This window comes from Lepidochelys olivacea (genome assembly GCF_965140295.1).
Source record: "Lepidochelys olivacea isolate rLepOli2 genome assembly, chromosome: 1".
In the NCBI taxonomy this organism is placed as follows: Eukaryota; Metazoa; Chordata; order Testudines; family Cheloniidae; genus Lepidochelys; species Lepidochelys olivacea.
The window spans coordinates 3,820,671-3,843,768 of NC_140411.1; the positions used below are offsets into that span (position 1 = coordinate 3,820,671).

General features: G+C 44.8%; 1 protein-coding gene across 1 annotated transcript; it reads left to right on the top strand.

The window, feature by feature from the left end:
* Window positions 1-7,781: 7,781 nt before the first annotated feature.
* On the top strand, window positions 7,782-22,714 carry LOC311514470 (olfactory receptor 51G1-like; the record flags this gene model as incomplete). Its single annotated transcript, XM_084617034.1, has 3 exons — window positions 7,782-8,702; window positions 17,979-18,023; window positions 21,842-22,714. The coding sequence occupies 3 exons, from the start codon at window positions 7,782-7,784 to the stop codon at window positions 22,712-22,714; spliced, it is 1,839 nt and encodes a 612-aa protein (XP_084473160.1).
* Window positions 22,715-23,098: the final 384 nt, after the last annotated feature.

Genomic DNA, 23,098 nt, shown 5'->3' on the forward strand with positions numbered 1-23,098 from the left:
TCCTTTCTAGAGGTACCATGTGCTCTGGGCCCAATCCTGCCAGGGGCTGAGCGACATGAGACCCCCCCCGGAATCTCAGTGACTAGTTCCCAAATCGCCTCACGCTTATTTGCTTCTGGAAATGTAATGAACAAATGCATTTTCAATGGGTTTATTCTCTGGCTCGATTGTGAACACAGAAATTCAGAGCTGTGTTGCTCTGTGGTAACAGGTCAGATAGGTTTCAGAGTAGCAGCCATGTTAGTCTAGCCACAAAAAGAACAGGAGGTCTTGTGGCACCTTAGAGACTAACAAATTTATTAGAGCCTAGGATTTTGTGGGCTACAGCTCACTTCATCAGATGCATAGAATGGAACATATAGTAAGATGTGCATGTCAACCTGAAGAGCTCCTCAGCAACAGCTGCCAAACCTCTGGACAGACTCCCAGTACTGGCAAATCAAGCTGTGTAATGTGGCTGGAGCCCGGGAATAGGCTCTTAGAATCATAGAATCATAGAATATCAGGGTTGGAAGGGACCTCAGGAGGTCATCTAGTCCAACCCCCTGTTCAAAAGCAGGACCCATACCCAATTAAATCATCCCAGCCAGGGCTTTGTCAAGCCTGACCTTAAAAACTTCTAAGGAAGGAGATTCCACCACCTCCCTAGGCAACGCATTCCAGTGTTTCACCACCCTCCTAGTGAAAAAGTTTTTCCTAATATCCAACCTAAACCTCCCCCACTGCAACTTGAGACCATTACTCCTTGTCCTCTCCTCTTCCACCACTGAGAATTGTCTAGAACCTGCCTCTCTGGAACTACCTCTCAGATAGTTGAAAGCAGCTATCAAATCCCCCCTCATTCTTCTCTTCCGCAGACTAAACAATCCCAGTTCCCTCAGCCTCTCCTCATAAGTCATGTGTTCCAGACCCCTAATCATTTTTGTTGCGCTTCGCTGGACTCTCTCCAATTTATCCACATCCTTCTTGTAGTGTGGGGCCCAAAACTGGACGCAGTACTCCAGATGAGGCCTCACCAATGTCGAATAGAGGGGGACGATCATGTCCCTCGATCTGCTCGCTATGCCCCTACTTATACATCCCAAAATGCCATTGGCCTTCTTGGCAACAAAGGCACACTGCTGACTCATATCCAGCTTCTCGTCCACTGTCACCCCTAGGACCTTTTCCGCAGAACTGTTGCCTAGCCATTCGGTCCCTAGTCTGTAGCTGTGCATTGGGTTCTTCCATCCTAAGTGCAGGACCCTGCACTTATCCTTATTGAACCTCATCAGATTTCTTTTGGCCCAATCCTCCAATTTGTCTAGGTCCCTCTGTATCCTATCCCTGCCCTCCAGGGTATCTACCACTCCTCCCAGTTTAGTATCATCTGGAAATTTGCTGAGAGTGCAATCCACACCATCCTCCAGATCATTTATGAAGATATTGAACAAAACTGGCCCCAGAAATCTCTTCCAGCTTGTAGCTCCATTGTGGTCTCTCAACCTCCCTTGGGTGGTTACTGAGCGGTGGCTTTTCTTGAGCTCTTGCTTCCCTTCCTTCATGTTTTCCAGCAGCCTGCTATTAAACTAAGAAGAGCCACACTGGTTTCACTCAGTACAGCCATAACATAAACATCCCAATAGTTAACCCTATATAGCTCTTCAGCAAACATCCCAACAACTGGATTTAACATACGCATTCATTATGGCAGCTCAGTTCCACGTCTGTGCCAATGCCTTTCCCGGGTGCTACAGATTTTACGAATACAGGACAAAGACAGACAGAGACAGAGAGAGCAATAGGCTACTTTCCTGTGGGAAATGAAGTTCCATTTCCATGAACACTCATGCATTTGACATTGGAAATCATTTCCTGCAAACCCGCATTGCGGCTAAATAATAGTTGCTGGGATTACTATGTATGAGAATGTGGGAGCTCAGGGAATGAATATTTTCTTACTGATGCCCATGCCTGTTACCACTCTGGGTAGAGGCTACAGACTGACAGAAGAGAACCTGAGGACACCCAGTCAGCGATTAACCCAGGGACAGGGGAGCTACGAGACTTCTGTTTGCTCACAAGTGACTGAATGAGGGGTGAGACGCTGTGAAATTTTCAGGTTCTGAAGAAATCCAGATGAGAAATATTACATTTTAAGTCGCACTCTAACCTGAGAAATCACCTCTTGTCAAGGTTCCTTCCCCACTTTGAACTCTAGGGTACAAATGTGGGGACCTGCATGAAAACCTCCTAAGCTTACTTTTACCAGCTTAGGTTTAAACTTCCCCAAGGTACAAACTATTTTATCCTTTGCCCTTGGACTTCCACTGCCATCACCAAACCTTTATCTGGGCTTACTGGGAAAATGTGGTTTGGAAATGTCTTTCCCCCCAAAATCCTCCCAACCCTTGCACCCCACTTCCTGGGAAAGGTTTGGTAAAAATCCTCACCAATTTGCCTAGGTGACCTGTCATAAATATAAAGGGAAGGGTAAACCCCTTTGAAATCCCTCCTGGCCAGGGGAAAGCTCCTCTCACCTGTAAAGGGTTGAGAAGCTAAAGGTAACCTCACTGGCACCTGACCAAAATGACCAATGAGGAGACAAGATACTTTCAAAAGCTGGGAGGAGGGAGAGAAACAAAGGGTCTGTGGGTCTGTCTATATTCTATCTTTGCCGGGGATAGACTAGGAATGGAGTCTTAGAACTTTTAGTAAGTAATCTAGCTAGGTACGTGTTAGATTATGATTTCTTTAAATGGCTGAGAAAAGAACTGTGCTGAATAGAATAACTATTTCTGTCTGTGTATCTTTTTTGTAACTTAAGGTTTTGCCTAGAGGGCTTCTCTATGTTTTGAATCTAATTACCCTGTAAGGTATCTACTATCCTGATTTTACAGAGGGGATTTCTTTACTTCTATTTACTTCTATTTTTATTAAAAGTCTTCTTGTAAGAAAACTGAATGCTTTTTCATTGTTCTCAGATCCAAGGGTTTGGGTCTGTGGTCACCTATGCAAATTGGTGAGGCTTTTTATCCAACATTTCCCAGGAAAGGGGGGGTACAAGTGTTGGGAGGATTGTTCATTGTTTTTAAGATCCAAGGGTCTGGGTCTGTAGTCACCTAGGCAAATTGGTGAGGTTTTTTTACCAAACCTTGTCCAGGAAGTGGGGTGCAAGGTTTTGGGAAGTATTTTGGGGGGAAAGATGTGTCCAAACAGCTCTTCCCCAGTAACCAGTATTAGTTTGGTGGTGGTAGCGGCCAATCCAAGGACAAAGGGTGGAATATTTTGTACCTTGGGGAAGTTTTGACCTAAGCTGGTAAAGATAAGCTTAGGAGGTTTTTCATGCAGGTCCCCACATCTGTACCCTAGAGTTCACTCATCAATTTGCGTAGGTGACCACAGACCCAAGCCCTTGGATCTTAGAACAATGAAAAAAGCATTCTGTTCTTGAAAAGACACATTTTAATAGAAGAAACAGTAAAAAGAAAAGGATCACATCTGTAAGATCAGGATGGTAAATACCTTACAGGGTGATTAGATTCAAAATATAGAGAATCCCTCTAGGCAAAACCTTAAGTTACAAAAAGACATACAGACAGGAATGGAGTACTTGTGGCACCTTAGAGACTAACCAATTTATTTGAGCATGAGCTTTTGTGAGCTACAGCTCACTTCATCGGATGCGTACCGTGGAAACTGCAGCAGACTTTATATACACACAGAGATCATAAAACAATTCCTCCTCCCACCCCACTGTCCTGCTGGTAATAACTTATCTAAAGTGATCATCAAGTTGGGCCATTTCCAGCACAAATCCAGATTTTCTCACCCTCCACCCCCCCACACACAGACTCACTCTCCTGCTGGTAGTAGCCCATCCAAAGTGACCACTCTCTCTACAATGTGCATGGTAATCAAGGTGGGCCATGTCCAGCACAAATCCAGGCTTTCTCACCCCCCCCCCTTTATTTATTTATTTATTTTTCCCGGGGACACACACACACACACAAACTCACTCTTCTGCTGGCAATAGCTCATCCAAACTGACCACTCTCCAAGTTTAAATCCAAGTTTAACCAGAACGTTGGGGGGAGGGAGGGAGCTAGGAAAAACGAGGGGAAATAGGCTACCTTGCATAATGACTTAGCCACTCCCAGTCTCTATTTAAGCCTAAATTAATAGTATCCAATTTGCAAATGAATTCCAATTCAGCAGTTTCTCGCTGGAATCTGGATTTGAAGTTTTTTTTTTTTAAGATAGTGACCTTCATGTCTGTGATTGCATGACCAGAGAGATTGAAGTGTTCTCCGACTGGTTTATGAATGTTATAATTCTTGACATCTGATTTGTGTCCATTTATTCTTTTACGTAGAGACTGTCCAGTTTGACCAATGTAAATGGCAGAGGGGCATTGCTGGCACATGATGGCATATATCACATCGGTGGATGTGCAGGTGAACGAGCCTCTGATAGTGTGATGGTGTCCCCTGAATAGATATGTGGGCACAGTTGGCAAAATACTCACCAACAACCACATACCACACAACAGAACCACTAACCCAGGAACTTATCCTTGCAACAAAGCCTGTTGCCAACTGTGCCCACATACCTATTCAGGGGACACCATCACAGGGCCTAATAACATCAGCCACACTATCAGAGGCTCATTCACCTGCACATCCACCAATGTGATATATGCCATCATGTGCCAGCAATGCCCCTCTGCCATTTACATTGGTCAAACTGGACAGTCTCTACGTAAAAGAATAAATGGACACAAACCAGATGTCAAGAATTATAACATTCATAAACGAGTCGGAGAACACTTCAATCTCTCTGGTCACGCAATCACAGACATGAAGGTCGCTATCTTAAAACAAAAAAAAACTTCAAATCCAGACTCCAGCGAGAAACTGCTGAATTGGAATTCATTTGCAAATTGGATACTATTAATTTAGGCTTAAATAGAGACTGGGAGTGGCTAAGTCATTATGCAAGGTAGCCTATTTCCCCTTGTTTTTTCCTACCCCTCCCCAGACGTTCTGGTTAAACTTGGATTTAAACTTGGAGAGTGGTCAGTTTGGATGAGCTATTGCTAGCAGGAGAGTGAGTTTGTGTGTGTGTGTGTGTGTGTGTGTGTCTGGGAAAAATAAATAAATAAATAAAAGGGTGGGGGTGAGAAAGCCTGGATTTGTGCTGGACATGGCCCACCTTGATTACCATGCACATTGTAGGGAGAGTGGTCACTTTGGATGAGCTATTACCAGCAGGAGAGTGAGTTTGTGTGTGGGGGGGGGAGGGTGAAAAAACCTGGATTTGTGCTGGAAATGGCCCAACTTGATGATTACTTTAGATAAGCTATTACCAGCAGGACAGTGGGATGGGAGGAGGAATTGTTTTATGATCTCTGTGTGTATATAAAGTCTGCTGCAGTTTCCACGGTATGCATCCAATGAAGTGAGCTGTAGCTCACGAAAGCTTATGCTCAAATAAATTGGTTAGTCTCTAAGGTGCCACAAGTACTCCTTTTCTTTTTGCGAATACAGACTAACACGGCTGTTACTCTGAAACAGACAGGAATATTCATTCTATTCAGCACAACTTATTTTCTCAGCCATTTAAAGAAATCATAATCTACCGCATATCTAGCTAGATTACTTACTAAGTTCTAAGACTCCATTCCTGTTCTGTCCCTGGCAAAAGCCTCACCCAGACAGACACAGACCCCTTTGATGTTCTCCCTCTTTCCAGCTTTTGAAAGTATCTAGTCTCCTCATTGGTCATTTTGGTCAGGTGCCAGTGAGGTTATCCTAGCTTCTTAACCCTTTACAGGTGAAAGGATTTTTCCTCTGGCCAGGAGGGATTTTAAAGGTGTGTAGAGGGATTTTAAAGGTGTGTACCTTCTCTTTATATTTATGACACCTCTGAAGGAAGATCAGAGAGGAAAGAGTGGGTTGACATCTGTGTGCTAGAGTACAGATGTGTAAATGTTATTCCAAATACTCCAAATACTGTTTGCAATTGGTTTTGGTATTAACTCTTTTGTCAGTGAAAATCTGTATGATACTGTCTCCTGGTAAACTCATGAGAAGTTGTTTCAAACATTTATATTCAGAGCCAGGCACACAATAAATGCAGTACCTGGGCAAGACTTTCCAAAAAGTCATTAAAGAACAAAACTGCTGGTCTGTATTTCAGCAAAGAGGAGAGCTGGTGTTCAGGAAAGGAGAGTGTTATAATCCTTTTAAATAATTTATGCCCATCAGCTGTCACATGCACATGGCTGAGGTAACTTGCCCACTCAGCTGGATATTAGTTGAAACCCACTGTTTGCACTATTAACCTATGTAAATTATTTCCTGGGTATCTGGCTGGTGAATCTTGCCCATGTGATCAGGGTTTAGCTGATCACCATATTTGGGGTTGGGAAGGAATTTTCCTCCAGGGCAGATTGGAAGAGGCCCTGGAGGGTTTTTGCCTTTCTCTGTAGCATGGGGCACGGGTCACTTGCTGGAGAATTCTCTGCTCCTTGAAGTCTTTAAACCACAATATGAGGACTTCAATAGCTCAGACATAGGTGAGAGGTTTTTCGCAGGAGTGGGTGGGTGAGATTCTGTGGCCTGTGTTGTGCAGGAGGTCGGACTAGATGATCATAATGGTCCCTTCTGACCTAAGTATCTATGAATCTATGAATCAATGAATGTGTGGGACAAATCCCTGCCCTGCCGAGCTGAAGTTACTGTCCGTGTCAGCTTGTAACTTCCAAAATATCTACAGACCCTTGTATGGGGAGAGGATGTAGGTCATCTGAGAATAAAGAGAAGCCTGTAGGATGATTGAAATCTCTGGAATCAGTCAACAATGTCCAGGCCAAGCATCTCAGCTTGCAGGTCAGAATATCATCTGGAGCATTTTGTAAGGGAAAGTTAATAGAGCCCGGTTTGGATAGAATTTACCAAGTAAATGTGGAGTGACATAGTTAAAGTCCCTGTTATTGAATTAAGCACCTGTCACTAAGAATTTATCCCATGTGCTGGAAAGAGTCAGTGGCATAACTTGGACTCTCAGGAGTGGAGAAAATTTAAAAAAATATACATAATGAGGCAATGAAATACATTTATATATAGCTTCAATTCAGGACAGATAAATACAATGACCATATTTCCCATGCATTTGCCATGTATTTACCCACTGTCTTGATACAATAGGCTACACTCAGAAGTGGAGGGCCAGAAAGGTGTCTATGGTAAGGTCACAATTATACAATCATACAGTGCTCAAGTGGACTGTGTCACTCCCAGACTAAAGATGTCAATGGGGCAAAGAGCTTAGCAGGATTCCTCTTTGATACTTCCTCTGGATACTTATCTGCATAACCAGGAAATCCAGCTACAGTAGTGAGGACTATTTAAAAAAAAATTGGAGGGGCAATAAAACTTCCTGATTAACACCACAAAATATCTCAAACTAGTGCGTGTCAGGGGGAAACTTTCCTTTGGAGCAGGTTTTCCCATAGCTGCCTCTTGCAGGGCTGTTTCCACCTTCCTCTGAAGCATTTGGAACTGGCCACTGGTTACTGTACTAGATGAACTGCAGGTCTGATCCAACCTGGCAATGCCTATCTTCCTATCAGTGGTGTAAATCCAAGACTATATTTGTGCTGATCTTCCTTGAGCTCCTGGGAGTCTATATACTTGCACTGAGAGCAGAATAATGCCTTACTAATTATCATTGAGTCTCCTGTTCTTTTTCCTTTCAGAAAGGAAAGTTCAAATCTCCTTGGACCTGCCCAGTACATTATGTCAACTGTCAATGACACCAAATTCAAATTTGCAGTGTTTCTTCTCACTGGGATACCTGGCCAGGAAGACGTCTATCTCTGGATCTCTATCCCCTTCTGCTTAATGTATCTTATTTCGATAGTAGGAAATTCAGTCATTCTGTTCATTATAAAAACAAATCCAAGCCTCCATGAGCCCATGTACATTTTCCTTTCCATGTTGGCCGTCACAGACCTTGGCTTATCGTTAGCCACAATACCAACGATACTGGGCACATTCTTGTTTAATGTTAGGGAGATCAGCCTGGATGCCTGTTTTGCCCAGTTGTTCTTCATCCACTCACTCCAGTGCACTGAATCCTCCGTGCTCTTGTTGATGGCCTTTGACCGATTCATTGCGATCTGTAACCCATTGAGATATGCTTCCATCTTAACCCTGCCGAGAATATCCAAGATGGGACTGGTGTGTGTGCTAAGAGGGGTGGCCATAATATTCCCACTCCCCATTCTCCTGAAACGGTTCCAATACTGTCGTTCCAATGTCCTCTCCCATTCTTACTGCCTGCACCAGGAGGTCATGAAAAAGGCTTGTTCGGACATCACAGTGAACAGCATCTATGGCTTATCTGTTGCATTCTTTACAATGTGGTTGGACTCGCTGCTCATCTTCCTCTCTTATGTGATGATCCTCAAAACAGTGCTGAGCATCACGTCCAATACAGAGTGCCTCAGGGCCCTGAACACCTGCGTCTCCCATCTCTGCGTTGTCCTGCTCTTCTATATACCAGAGTTCAGCTTGTCTCTGATACACAGATTCTGGACGGGCTCTTCTCCCTTGCTTCAGATTCTCCTGGGCTACATCTACCTGCTGGTTCCACCCCTGATGAACCCAATTGTGTATAGCGTGAAAAGTAGACATCTTCGTGCAAGGATAATCAGGGTGTTTGTCAAATGAAGGGTCAGTTCATCACCTGGCTCCAGTGCTGGTGACACCAGAGATAAAAATAATGGCAACATATTCCATCCTGGACCCTTATATCCGAGATGACATGAGCTACTGATTTCCATGCTGTAGAGCACAGTTCTGATGGGGTATGTTGCCTGGAGCAATGGGTCAGGGGATGGTGATGGAGGACAATGGGACCGAATGGCTAGGCAGCAGTTCTGCGGAAAAGGACCTAGGGGTGACAGTGGACTAGAAGCTGGATATGAGTCAGCAGTGTGCCCTTGTTGCCAAGAAGGCCAATGGCATTTTGGGATGTATAAGTAGGGGCATAGCGAGCAGATCGAGGGACGTGATCGTCCCCCTCTATTTGACATTGGTGAGGCCTCATCTGGAGTACTGTGTCCAGTTTTGGGCCCCACACTACAAGAAGGATGTGGAAAAATTGGAAAGAGTCCAGCGAAGGGCAACAAAAATGATGAGGGGTCTAGAACACATGACTTATGAGGAGAGGCTGAGGGAACTGGGATTGTTTAGTCTGTGGAAGAGAAGAATGAGGGGGGATTTGATAGCTGCTTTCAACTACCTGAGAGGTGTTTCCAGAGAGGATGGTTCTAGACTATTCTCAGTGGTGGAAGAGGAGAGGACAAGGAGTAATGGTCTCAAGTTGCAGTGGGGGAGGTTTAGGTTGGATATTAGGAAAAACTTTTTCACTAGGAGGGTGGTGAAACACTGGAATGAGTTGCCTAGGGAAGTGGTAGAATCTCCTTCCTTAGATGTTTTTAAGGTCAGGTTTGACAAAGCCCTGGCTGGAATGATTTAATTGGGGATGGGTCCTGCTTTTGAGCAGGGGGTTGGACTAGATGACCTCCTGAGGTCCCTTCCAACCCTGATATTCTATGATTCTATGACAACACACTGGAGGATGGCGAACAAGGCAGGCAGCAGGATTTACAAAGTGACTGTGTTCATGGAGAGCCAGGGCAATGGTAGGAGTTTGGCCCATAAAGATCCATATCAGTGGGTGTTCTGACCTCAGAATTCTTCTTGATACAGTCAATAAAGAGAAGGGACGTGGATGTTGTTTCCCATTACACCTGGCCTGTCCCTGTCCCGTCTCTGGTTAAACATCCATGGGCCATGAGAAAAGCTGCAGAGCTGTTCTGTAGTCACAGTTCTGGTCCTTCCTGAGTGCTCAGGGTGCTGCGCGATCCATGAGCACAAATACCCACCCTTCCCCTACTCCTTCAGCTAGGAGACCCAGGAGAAGCCATTCACATAGCCCCCCACCACCTCTGTTGACGTCTCTGCAGAGAGAACACCTGCTGAATCCACTCCCCACAGAGGCAGAGCCGAGATGCATGTGTGAGTGAGTGTCTGACTCAGAGGAGTCCTGGAAAGAGACTCATACCCACATCCCCTCCGCAGCCCTTCTGTTTGTGCTGCCCCATCTGTTGCATAGGGGTTGAGATGGTCCTCAGCTCCCGCACAGAGTCACAGCTAGCTCCTATCCCAGCCCATCCCATTCAGTGTAGGGTGACCACCTTTTCAAAAGGCAAAAGCAGGACCAATGCAGGCAGGATCCCCGTCCCCTCTGTGACCATGCCCCTGCCACTCTTCTTCCCACTTGAGGCCCCACACCCTGTTCCGTCTCTTTCCCTGAGACCTCACCCTCTGCCCCATCTGTTTCCCCAAGACCCTGCCTGTAAAATCTATCCTTCTGTAGTTAATAAACTTGTTTTATGCTTTATCATAACCAGTGTGTTTTGAGTGAAGTGTCTGGGAAAATCTCAGCTCTGTGAACAATGGCTGTTGCATGTCTTTCACACATCAAGGGGAAATCGACCTATATCAATGAGTTTGCATTGTATAGATCCCTGTGCAGTTCAAGACCATATGATTCTGGGGTTATACTCAAGCAAGTATGCAAGGGTGGGGATCTGATAAATTAGGGGACTCAGAGGTTCCACCAACTTCCAGACTGCACCCCAGGGGTGACAACCCATCACAGAAGTTTTAGAACAAACTGATAAATTAAATAGTAAATGTCCCCAGGACCAGATAATATTCACCTAAGAGTTCCGAAGCAATTCAAATATCAAATGACAAAACTAGTAACTGTGGTAAGTTACCTATCACTTAAATCAGCTTCTGTACCAGAGAACTGGCAAATAGCTAATTTGATCCTGATTTTTTTTTAAAAGACTTCAGAGGTTATCCCAGCAATTACAGACCAGTAATTCTAACTTCAGTACCAGGCAAATTGGTTGAAACTATAATAAAAAAAACAGAATTTTAAGACACATACATGAACATGATTTGTTGTGGAAGAGTCGATACGGCTTTTGGAAAGAGAAATCATGCCTCACCAATCTATTAGAATTCTTTGAGAGGGGGATCCAGTGGATATAGTGTATATAGATTTTCAGAAAGTCTTTGAGAATGACCCTCACCAAAGGATCTTAAGCCATGTAAACTGTCACAGGATAGGAAGGAAGGTGCTCTCATGGATCAGTAACTGGTTAAAAGATGGAAAACAAAGTGTAGGAATAAATGGTCAGTTTTCAGAATGGAGAGGGGTAGTTAGTGATATGCTGTTCCACATATTCATAAATGATCTGGAAAAAGGCATAAACAGTGAGGTGGTAAAATTTGCATATGATACAAAATTATTCAGTATACTTAAGTCCAAAGCAGACTGCAAAGATCTTGGAACAGTGACTGGGCAACAAAATGGCAGATACAATCATTATCAATGAATACAAAGCAATAGACATAATCCGCACTATACATACAAAATGATGGTTCCAAATTATCCTTTACCACTCCACAAGAAAGAGATGTTGGAGCCATTGTGGATAGTTCTCTGAAAACGTCCCCTCAGTGTGTGCAGAGTCAGTCAAAAAAAGTAACAGAATGTTGAAAACCATAAGTGGCGGATATAATGATCTAGGACAGGCTAAGCCTCCCCTGGCACAGCTGCAGCCACCAGACACTGGATGCTGGTTGAGGGGTTTGCTCAGGGAAGTTTTTGCTTCTTATTATGCACTATGCAGGTTCCAGGGTAGCTGAGGAGGACGAAAGCTCATGCTCAAATAAATTGGTTAGTCTCTAAGGTGCCACAAGTACTCCTTTTCTTTTTGCGAATACAGACTAACACGGCTGTTACTCTGAAATCAGCTTCTTCAGTAATCTCACTGCACTCCATGGAGATTACTGATGAAATCAGGAAGCTGAGAAACACAGACCGCTGTGACAGGGTGCAGTCGAGGAGCCATGGGAACAGCTGTGCCCCTTAACCCTTCATCTGGACTAGCCAATCTTACGCTGCTTTGTTGGTGACACAGCCAGTGTCTTCAAGCCCTGCTATCACCCACCATGACAGCAGGTGGTGCCAAACACATAACTAAGGTGCCTGAATGCTTTACCTAAGCCACTCAAAGTCAGGCAGGAGACAACAGTCAATTTCCCATCTTCCCGACCTTGCATGTTTGCTGTATTATAACACAGTATTATACTGTGATGGGTTGCCCACCACCTTCTGGGGTGCTACCTGATGTACTGGAGTTACACTGAGCCTGCCTGTTCCACCAGCCTGGGCTCCCTCATCCTTTCCTGCTGCACATGGCCCTCAAGCTTCCTAGAGCACACACACAGGTAGGGACATATCCAGCTGCAGACAGACACAGATACTGAAATCAGCTCTGCATGGAAGTCTTTAAGCTAAAGAATTGCCCAGCACTCAAGTGCACGCCCCCTAAACCTAAATTTGTATTGTCTTGCACTGCACAGAGAACTGTACAGTGTAAGCTAATTAAATCTCACCTCCTCTCTCAATGTGGAGGAAGATATGCACAGCCCTTTCCTCGCCCTGCCCCCCCCGTTATAAATTCCAAAAACTGGGTTGAGACAAAATAAAAGAATTCTATTAGCTACAAAACCAGTTTTTTAGTGATTATAAGGGATAGCAAACAGATCAAAGCAGATTACTGAGCAGATAAAACAAACATGCAAATTAAGCTTAATACATGAAAGAAACTGGCTGCAAATAGTAATTTCTCACCCTAAATGTTGTTTTAAGGAGGTTGCAGAGTTTCTTGAAGACAAACTGCTCTGTCTTGCTGCTTAAAACTCCAGGCATTCCTTTCACAGGCCAGACACCTTTTCCAGCCTGGGCTCAGATTCCCAGCCTGCCCTTTGTCCTTGTTTCTTAGATGTTTCCAGCAGTCATCCGGGGTGCGGGGGAGGTGAGGGATTATGTGAAAAAAAGAACCCTGATTATCTCACTCCCCAGCCTTAAATAGGATTTACATATAGCGGGAATCCTTTGTTTCCCAGTTTGATCCCCACCCCCTAGTGCAAAAATACTAGCAGTCCAGGATGGAGTCCAGTACGTGTCAGACATGTGTCAAAGGTTGTTTGGAGCATCCCAGGAATCTTTCCAGGAAGGTGAAATGGCTCATTGACTAACCAGTGAGACTGATTGCATTTTTTATTCTGGGTGTTCCCCAGGTGCAAACACTTTTGTAACTGATACATAGTCAACATTCCTACCTTCAGATGCAGAAATGCTACATGCATACAAATAGGATAATCACATTCAGTAAATCGTCACCTTTCCAATGCTATCTTACTTGACCCATCTCACATAAACCAGTTCTTAGTTATGCCAAAATTATATTAGAGCAATATTTCGATGAAAATTATGGAGCGTAGTGCCACATATACCATCTTGCACTGCACAGGAGTCTGTACAGCATAAGCTCCATAGTCTAGGTCACTTTCCTCTTGATGTGGGAAAGATGCAACAGCCTTTGTACGAAGAGCTGAGATTTTCCACTGATTGTTGCTCAAAACATGCTGGTAAAGATAAAGCATAAAACAAGTTTATTAATGACAAAAATAACTTTCAGTGATTATAAGTGATAGCAAACAGATCAAAGCCAATTACCTAACAAATTAACAAAACCACAAACTAAGCCTAAGCTACAAGTTAGATTGGGTATGAATTAGCAATTTTGCACTCTGACTGATGGTATAAGCAGTCCACCAAGTTTCCCTACACAGGGTAGAAATCCCTTTAGCCTGGGACCAGCGTTTCCCCCAGTTCAGTCTTTGCTCCTCGGGTGTTTCCAGGAGTTGTCTTGTGTGAGGAGTGAGGCCAAAAGGTGATGTCACAACCCACCTAATATAGTGGGAAAATACAAGTACCAAAATGGAGTTTAGTGACATGTGGTCTGGTCACATGCCCTTGCCTGCCTCAATCATAGCATCCATTATCCATACGCAGTCTGGAGCGTTCTCAGGAAGGCTCACCAGGTGGGGGATAAGCTTCTCCTCAGGCCTATTGCTTCCCCTAACTGCCAATTACCCTGAATAGGCCCTTCACAACCAGCTGTCTAGACTGGAAGCATTTTGCCTAGTGGGTGTCACCCAGGTGTAACTACATTTGAAATAGAGATACATAGTCAATATTCATAAATTCAGATCCAAAAATAACACATGCACACAAATAGGATCATCATATTCTGCAAACCATAATTGTTCCAGACACCTCACAAATCATGTTTTGTACAAGATGCAACATACCTAAGTCATAACCATCTGGGGGTAGTGTAACAACTGCCTCCTCAGCTGCCCTGGATCCTGCATGGCACATATAAAAATCTCAGGTTCTTGGGGAATCGCAGAATCAAAGGACAGGAAGGGACCTCGAGAGGTCATCAAGTCCAGTCCCCTGCACTCATGGCAGAACCAGGCACCATTTAGACCATCCCTGACAGGTGTCTAACCTGTTCTTAAAAATCTCCAATGATGGAGATTCCACAACCTCCCTATGCAATTTATTCCAGTGCCTAACCACCTTGACAGTTAAGAAGATTTTCCTAATATCCAACCTAAACCTCCCTTGCTGCAATTTAAGCCCATTGTTTCTTGTCCTACCCTCAGAGGTTAAGGAGAACACATTTTCTCCATCCTCCTTGTAACAATCTTTTTATGTACTTGAAAACTGTTATCATGTCTAGTTGGCAGCCGGTATCAAGTGGAGTGCCCCAAGGGTCGGTCCTGGGGCCGGTTTTGTTCAATATCTTCATAAATGATCTGGAGGATGGTGTGGATTGCACTCTCAGCAAATTTGCGGATGATACTAAACTGGGAGGAGTGGTAGATACACTGGAGGGGAGGGATAGGATACAGAAGGACCTAGACAAATTGGAGGATTGGGCCAAAAGAAATCTGATGAGGTTCAATAAGGATAAGTGCAGGGTCCTGCACTTAGGACGGAAGAATCCAATGCACCGCTACAGACTAGGGACCGAATGGCTAGGCAGCAGCTCTGCGGAAAAGGACCTAGGGGTGACAGTGGACGAGAAGCTGGATATGAGTCAGCAGTGTGCCCTTGTTGCCAAGAAGGCCAATGGCATTTTGGGATGTATAAGTAGGGTCATAGCGAGCAGATCGAGGGACGTGATCGTTTCCCTCTATTCGACATTGGTGAGGCCTCATCTGGAGTACTGTGTCCAGTTTTGGGCCCCACACTACAAGAAGGATGTGGATAAATTGGAGAGAGTCCAGCGAAGGGCAACAAAAATGTTTAGGGGACTGGAACACATGACTTATGAGGAGAGGCTGAGGGAGCTGGGATTGTTTAGCCTGCAGAAGAGAAGAATGAGGGGGGATTTGATAGCTGCTTTCAACTACCTGAAAGGGGGTTCCAAAGAGGATGGCTCTAGACTGTTCTCAATGGTAGCAGATGACAGAACGAGGAGTAATGGTCTCAAGTTGCAGTGGGGGAGGTTTAGATTGGATATTAGGAAAAACTTTTTCACTAGGAGGGTGGTGAAACACTGGAATGTGTTACCTAGGGAGGTGGTAGAATCTCCTTCCTTAGAGGTTTTTAAGGTCAGGCTTGACAAAGCCCTGGCTGGGATGATTTAACTGGGAATTGGTCCTGCTTCGAGCAGGGGGTTGGACTAGATGACCTTCTGGGGTCCCTTCCAACCCTGATATTCTATGATTCTATGTCCCCTCTCAGTCTTCTCTTTTCCCCATGAGAAGACACAAGCTTTTTCCACGAGGCAGCTTAGGGTCCCAGCAGAGGGTTCCAGGTGCGGCTGCGCAGGGGGGCTCTGGCTGACCCGGGGCTTCTCCCACCGTGGGGACTTGGGTGCTGTTAGGGACTCCAGCCTTGGGGGCTGGGGAGGCACTGGGGATCGCCAAGATGTGGGGGCATGGTCATGGCAGGATGCCTCAGGCAGAAGCGCTGGGTCTGGTGGGGCTAGCCTCCCCAAAGGGGGGGGCTGCACTCACTGCCTATTGGGAACCATTAGGAAAGGGATAGATAATGAGAGAGAAAGTACCATATTGCCTCTGTACAAATCCACGGTAGACCCACACTTTGAATTCTGAGTGCAGATCTGGTAGCCCCATCTCAAAAAAGATATATTTGAACTGAAAAAATACTGCAAAGGATGACAGACATGTTTAGGGGGATGGAACAGCTTCCAGATGAAGAGAGATTAAAAGCCTGGACTGTTCAGCTTGGAAAAAAGCCGACTAAGCAGGGATGTGGTTGAAGTCTATAAAATCATGAGTGGTGTGGAGACAGTGAACATGGAAGTGTTACTCGCCCCTTCACAAGAACCAGGGCTTACCCAAATGAAGTTAGTAGGCAGCAGGTTTAAAACAAACCAACAAAAGTACTTTTTTCACACAACCCCCAGTCAACCAGAGGAACTCATTAACTAAGAATGTTGTGAAATCCAAAAGTATAACTGGGTCTAAAAAAGGTTTAGATAAGTGCATAGAGGACAGGTCCATCAATAGCTATTAGCCAAAATGATCAAGCCGCATGTTCTGGGTGTCCCTAAACCTCTGACTGCCAGAATATGTGAGGAAACGCAGGGGATGGATCACTTGTTAATTGCCCTGTTGTATTCTTTCCCTCTGAAGTATCTGCACTGGCCGCTGTCACAAGACACGACACTGGGCTAGATGCACCATTGATCTGACCCAATATGGCCATTCTTAAGTTCTTAAATTGTGCCATTGATGAATGGACTGCTCCAGACAAGCCTTTTCCAGGAGCTCCCTGTGTTACAGACCTGGCATAGCCACCGTAGAAGACGTCCAGGGGCTGCTCTGTGTAAGAAGCCGATGGAGGGAGAGTGCTGCCCCCTCGGGGCATAGTTCTGTAGTAGAAGTCACAGGGGCTCATGGTTTGAGCTACAGCTGGGCTGGAAAACAGAGTCCCCCCCCATGAAAAAAATTGACCCAAACTAAAATGTTTCATTTTCATCCATTTTTGGAAGGTGAGTTTTCATAGAAAACAGATAGTTTTTCTTTGTAAGCTCAGCTGCCATGATGCTGCCTAGCTGCAACTGCCTGGATCCCCAAGCGAAACTGGAGGCTTTTCATCTGCTTCTCCCTCGTAACATAAATGAAGGTTGCACTGACGGAGTCTCGGGCTGCACTCTGGACATGGAAAGATTGAAACCTCCTGCCCAGTCTAGGGCTGGGGTGTCGTGCCCCTCAGCTACTCTAACCAGCCCTCCCATCTCTGTGCAGCCCCTGCCACCCTGTACAACACCCCCCTCAGCAAGTCCCGTGGGCAGTGGCTGCTGTGACAGGCCCTGGTAGCACATCACTGATGAACCTGTGCTAGAAGGGAGCTGGAGAGGGTCCTGGAGTGGTTGTAGAGGCCCAGAGATTGTGGGTGAGTGGGCCTAGCTACCAGTGGATCATTGAGATCTGTATATAACTTTGGGGATCTGCGGATCCTGGGTCCCCCATTTCATTCCTCAGGGAGAAGGGACAGGACCTCCCCTCCTGGAACAATCTGAGGTAAATTTCCATGTGGGGAGCCTTGTGGAATCTCCCTTCTCTGGTCTGAACCAAGAGTTTGTAATGCAGGAAAGGGAGGTGCCGGGGACAAATAGGGTTGTTTATTATTATTATTATTATTACTATTTCAACAGGTTTATACCTGCCCCCAAGGATTCCAGGAATGGAGCCTGCAACAGGGCATTTGCTGCAGTCTAGTTAGGCAGCACCACCACCCATCCCCTGTGATTTGGCCTCCTGCAGTTTGCCATGGGCCATGATGGGGACTAAAGCTGGTGAGCTTTCCTGAGGTTCCCTGATGGCCAAGTGGCCCCCAAGGGAATGTGCAGGCATACTTCATAAAAATGAGCCTCTATAAAAGCCTCCCCTGTCTGAACAGATACTGCCTACTGCCCATGCCACCTCTCCGATGACTCCTTGTCGTTTCAGGTGAAGATCTCTGGTGTCAGCGGCTCCCCATCTAGCAGGAACTGGGTATGTTGGCAAGTTTCACTATCTTTAAAACGTGAAGTGAAGAATAAAGGCTGTGAATTGTTAACATTTGCAGATATTCTGTGCAGTGGCAGAGGACTCAGCTGGGCTCGGATTAGGATTGTGCTCAGACTAGGAAGGAATATTCCGTGAAAGAAGTTTATTGAAACATCTTTGAGGGTGATTTTACATGTAACAATTTCTTAGCGTATTAAGCTTAGCCATGCATGTTTGTTTTATTTTGCTTAGTAACCTACTTTGTTCTGTCTGTTATCTCTTATGATCACTTAAATCCTACCTTTTATACTTAATAAAATCACTTTTGTTTATTAATAAACCCAGTGTAAGTAATTGTTTCCTAGGGGCAACCAGTCTGTGTATATCTCTCTTTACTTTGAGAAAGAGGGTGAATAACATCAATGAATTTATCTGGGGTTCAGGCTCCCAGAAAGGCTGTGCACTGGGATGCTGAGGCAAGTCCCTTTAACCGAGTCTTCCGAGAATGGAGCTGATCTCGTGTCTGTATTTTGCAGAGGGGTGTGGCCCTATCTCTGGATCTGTGCTGGAGGAAGCCAAGAGGGTCTAGCTCAGGAAGACAGAGTTAAGGAGTGTCCATATTGGCAGAAGGGTAAGGCTCAGTGGAATCTCAGCAAATCATGTGACAGTCCCAAGGGGGTCCCAATGAAAGAACCCATCATATAAATACTAGACAGTGAGAGCTCAGGGAATGAGTATTTTCAATATTAATCTTAATGCTGCAGATAAAGGCTACAGACTGACACAACAGAACCTGAGCAGAACCAGTCAGCTATTAACAGAAGGACAGAGGACAGCTACTGGATTTTTGTTTGCCAACAAGTGACTGAATGAGGGCTGAGACATTGCAATCTTTTCAGTTTGTGAAGACATTTAAATGACAGACTCTACATTTAAAGTTCTATTCTCACCTGAGAAATCATTTCTGAAAAAAGACCAGAGGGGAAAGAATTTGTTGACATGAGTGTACTAAAGTACAGATGTGTAAATGTTATGCTAAACTTTTCATTGTAATACAAATATTGCAAACCAAACTTTCATGACTTGGCATGAATATTGAAAGCCAGCAGCAGAGTTGTTGGAATCTCTACAGGAAGGAGGAGTGACAGCTTTATTGCTTAATGGCTTTTGTTTTACAAAGTAGTTCTGAACATACTGTTTGCAATGGGTTTCTGCCATTAACTCTTTGTTCAGTGAACAACTGTATGATACCGCCCCGGTAACTGACCAGAAGCTTTATCTAAAACTTACGTTCAGGGTCATAAACGGAACTTCTTTGCAATACCTGTGCAAGAATTTCCAAAAGGTCATGAGAGAACAGAACCACTGGCCTCTATTTCAGCAGAGCAGAGCTGAGGTACAGGAAAGGGGAGTGTATTAGTGGTTATATGTAATGTATGCCTATCTACAGTGACACAAGCCTGGCTAAAGTAACTTGCACACTCAAGTGGATACTAGTGCAACCATAGTGTTTGCACAATTCAGTCATTTGTGACACCAACCTCTCCCCCACACAGGTGAAGTAGCCCTCTGTGTTAGCTTGTAAGTTCCAGATATCTACAGACCCTTGCATGGGGAGAGGATGCAGGTCCTGTGAGTGTGAGGAGAAGCCTGTAGTCTGATCAGATCTTCTGGATTCAGTCAACATTGGCCAGGCAAAGCACTTCAGCACCTGTTGGAGGGATTCTTGGGGGTCAGAGTGTATCACAGGGGAGTATTGGGTAAGAGAAAGTTAATATAGCCCAGTTCTTACTGAATTTACAAATGTAAATCTGGAATGACACAGTTGAAGTCAAAGTTATTGAATTAAAATCTTGGCTCTAAGAATTTATCTCATGTACTGCAAGGAGGGAGTAGCTTAATTTGGACTCTCAGGACTGGAGAAAATGAGATAGATAGATAGATAGATAGATAGATAGATAGATAGATAGATAGATAGATAGATAGAATGACTGTTTTCACCATGCACTTGCCATGTGTTCATAAATACATCATCATATAATGGGCCATACTCAGAAGTAGAGGGCAAAAAAGGTTGTCTGTGGTAAATTCACAACTGAAAATCACAGAGCTCTCAAGTAGGCTGTGGAACTCCCAGCCACAAGATATCAATGGGGCCAAAAGCTTAGCAGGATTCGAAGAGGGACTGGATGTTTATATGGATAACAAGAAAATACAATTACAGCAGTGAGGATGGTTTTAAAAACTCTTGGAAGAGATCTAATCCTTCTTGATTTACATCAAAAATGTGTCTAATGGGTATAAGGGGGAAACTATCCGTGGGAGCAGGTTATCTCATAGCTGCCTATTGCAGGGCTTTTTCCACCTTCCTCTGAAGCATCTGGAACTGGACACTGGGCTAGATGGACTGCTGATCTGATCCAGTCTGGCAGTGCCTATCTTCCTATTGGTTGTGTAAATCCAAAACTATATTTTTGCTGGTTTCAGAGTAACAGCCGTGTTAGTCTGTATTCGCAAAAAGAAAAGGAGTACTTGTGGCACCTTAGAGACTAACCAATTTATTAGAGCATAAGCTTTCGTGAGCTACAGCTCACTTCCTCAGATGCATATCGTGGAAACTGCAGCAGGCTTTATATATACACAGAGAATATGAAACAATACCTACTCCCACCCCACTGTCCTGCTGGTAATAGCTTATCTAAAGTGATCATCAGGTGGGCCATTTCCAGCACAAATCCAGGTTTTCTCACCCTCCACCCCCCACACAAATTCACTCTCCTGCTGGTGATAGCCCATCCAAAGTGACAACTCTTTACACAATGTGCATGACAATCAAGTTGGGCTATTTCCTGCACAAATCCAAGTTTTCTCACATCCCCCCCACCCCCATACACACACAAACTCACTCTCCTGCTGGTAATAGCTCATCCAAACTGACCACTCTTCAAGTTTAAATCCAAGTTAAACCAGAACATCTGGGTGGGGTCGGAAAAAACAAGAGGAAACAGGCTACCTTGCATAATGACTTAGCCACTCCCAGTCTCTATTTAAGCCTAAATTAATAGTATCCAATTTGCAAATGAATTCCAATTCAGCAGTTTCTCGCTGGAGTCTGGATTTGAAGTTTTTTTGTTTTAAGATAGCGACCTTCATGTCTGTGATTGCATGACCAGAGAGATTGAAGTGTTCTCCGACTGGTTTATGAATGTTATAATTCTTGACATCTGATTTGTGTCCATTTATTCTTTTACGTAGAGACTGTCCAGTTTGACCAATGTATATGGCAGAGGGGCATTGCTGGCACATGATGGCATATATCACATTGGTGGATGTGCAGGTGAACGAGCCTCTGATAGTGTGGCTGATGTTATTAGGCCCTGTGATGGTGTCCCCTGAATAGATTTGTGGGCACAATTGGCAACGGGCTTTGTTGCAAGGATAAGTTCCTGGGTTAGTGGTTCTGTTGTGTGGTGTGTGGTTGCTGGTGAGTATTTGCTTCAGGTTGCGGGGCTGTCTGTAGGCAAGGACTGGCCTGTCTCCCAAGATTTGTGAGAGTGTTGGGTCATCCTTTAGGATAGGTTGTAGATCCTTAATAATGTGTTGGAGGGGTTTTAGTTGGGGGTGAAGGTGACGGCTAGCGGCGTTCTGTTATTTTCTTTGTTTGTTGTTATTTTCTTTTGTTATATTTTTGCTGATCTTCCTTGAACTCCTGGGAGTCTCTAGACTTGTACTGAGAGGAGAAAGAAGTCTAGTTAAATATAATTTAGTCTTCTGTTCTTTTTCCTTTCAGGAAGGAAATTTCAAAATTCCTGTGACCTGCCCAGTCCATTATGTCAGCTGTCAATAACACCAAATTCAACTCTGCAGTGTTCCTTCTCACTGGGATACCTGGGCAGGAAAAAGTCCATCTCTGGATATCTGTCCCCTTCTGCTTAATGTATGTTATTTCGATAGCAGGAAATTCAGTCATTCTGTTCATTATAAAAACATATCCAAGCCTCCATGAGCCCATGTACATTTTCCTTTCCATGTTGGCTGTCACAGATCTTGGTTTATCGATAGCCACCTTGTTGACGACACTGGGTATATTCTTGTTTAATGTTAGGGAGATCAGTCTCAATGCCTGTTTTGCCCAGGTGTTCTTCATCGACTTGCTTCAGTGCACTGAATCCTCCATGCTCTTGTTGATGGCCTTTGACCGCTTTGTTGCAATCCATGACCCGCTGAGATATGCTTCCATCTTAACCCCACAGAGAATAACCAGGATGAGACTGGTGTTTATGCTGAAAGGGGTGGCCTTAATATTCCCACTCCCCTTTCTCCTGAAACGGTTCCAATACTGTCGAACCAATGTCCTCTCCCATTCCTACTGCCTGCACCAGGAGGTCATGAAGATGGCTTGTTCAGATATCACAGTCAACAGCATCTATGGCTTGTCTGTTGCACACTTAACATTGGGGTTGGACTCGCTGCTCATCTTCCTCTCTTATGTGATGATCCTCAAAACAGTGTTGAGCATCGCATCACCCATGGAGTGTCTCAGGGCCCTGAACACCTGTGTCTCCCACCTCTGTGCTGTCCTGCTCTTCTACACAGCAATAATCGAACTGTCTGTGATACACAGATTCGGGAAGGGCCCTTCTCCCTTGCTTCAGATTCTCCTGGGCTACATCTACTTGCTGGTCCCACCCCGATGAACCCAATTGTGTACAGCGTGAAAAGCAAACACCTTCGTGCAACGATAATCAGGGTGTTCACCAAGTGAAGGGTCAGTTCATCACCTGGCTCCAGTGCTGGTGACATGGGAGATGAAAAACATGGGCCACCTTGTAACAAAGTGGTCTCTGGCGGGACACAACTGAGAGTATCAATTCAGTCACAGCCCAGAGCTGGGGGGTTCCTTACTACTAAGGCACACCAAACCAGCCAAACAGAGTGGACTTTGGTTTCACCCCACTGGCTAACCAGAAGTCATACAAGGAATTCCCTCAGATACTCCAGTTTCCCAGTATCACCACCAGTTCCGCTCGTTTTGGGGATGAATGGTTATAAAAACCAGTACCCCAGTTAAAATAAAAAAG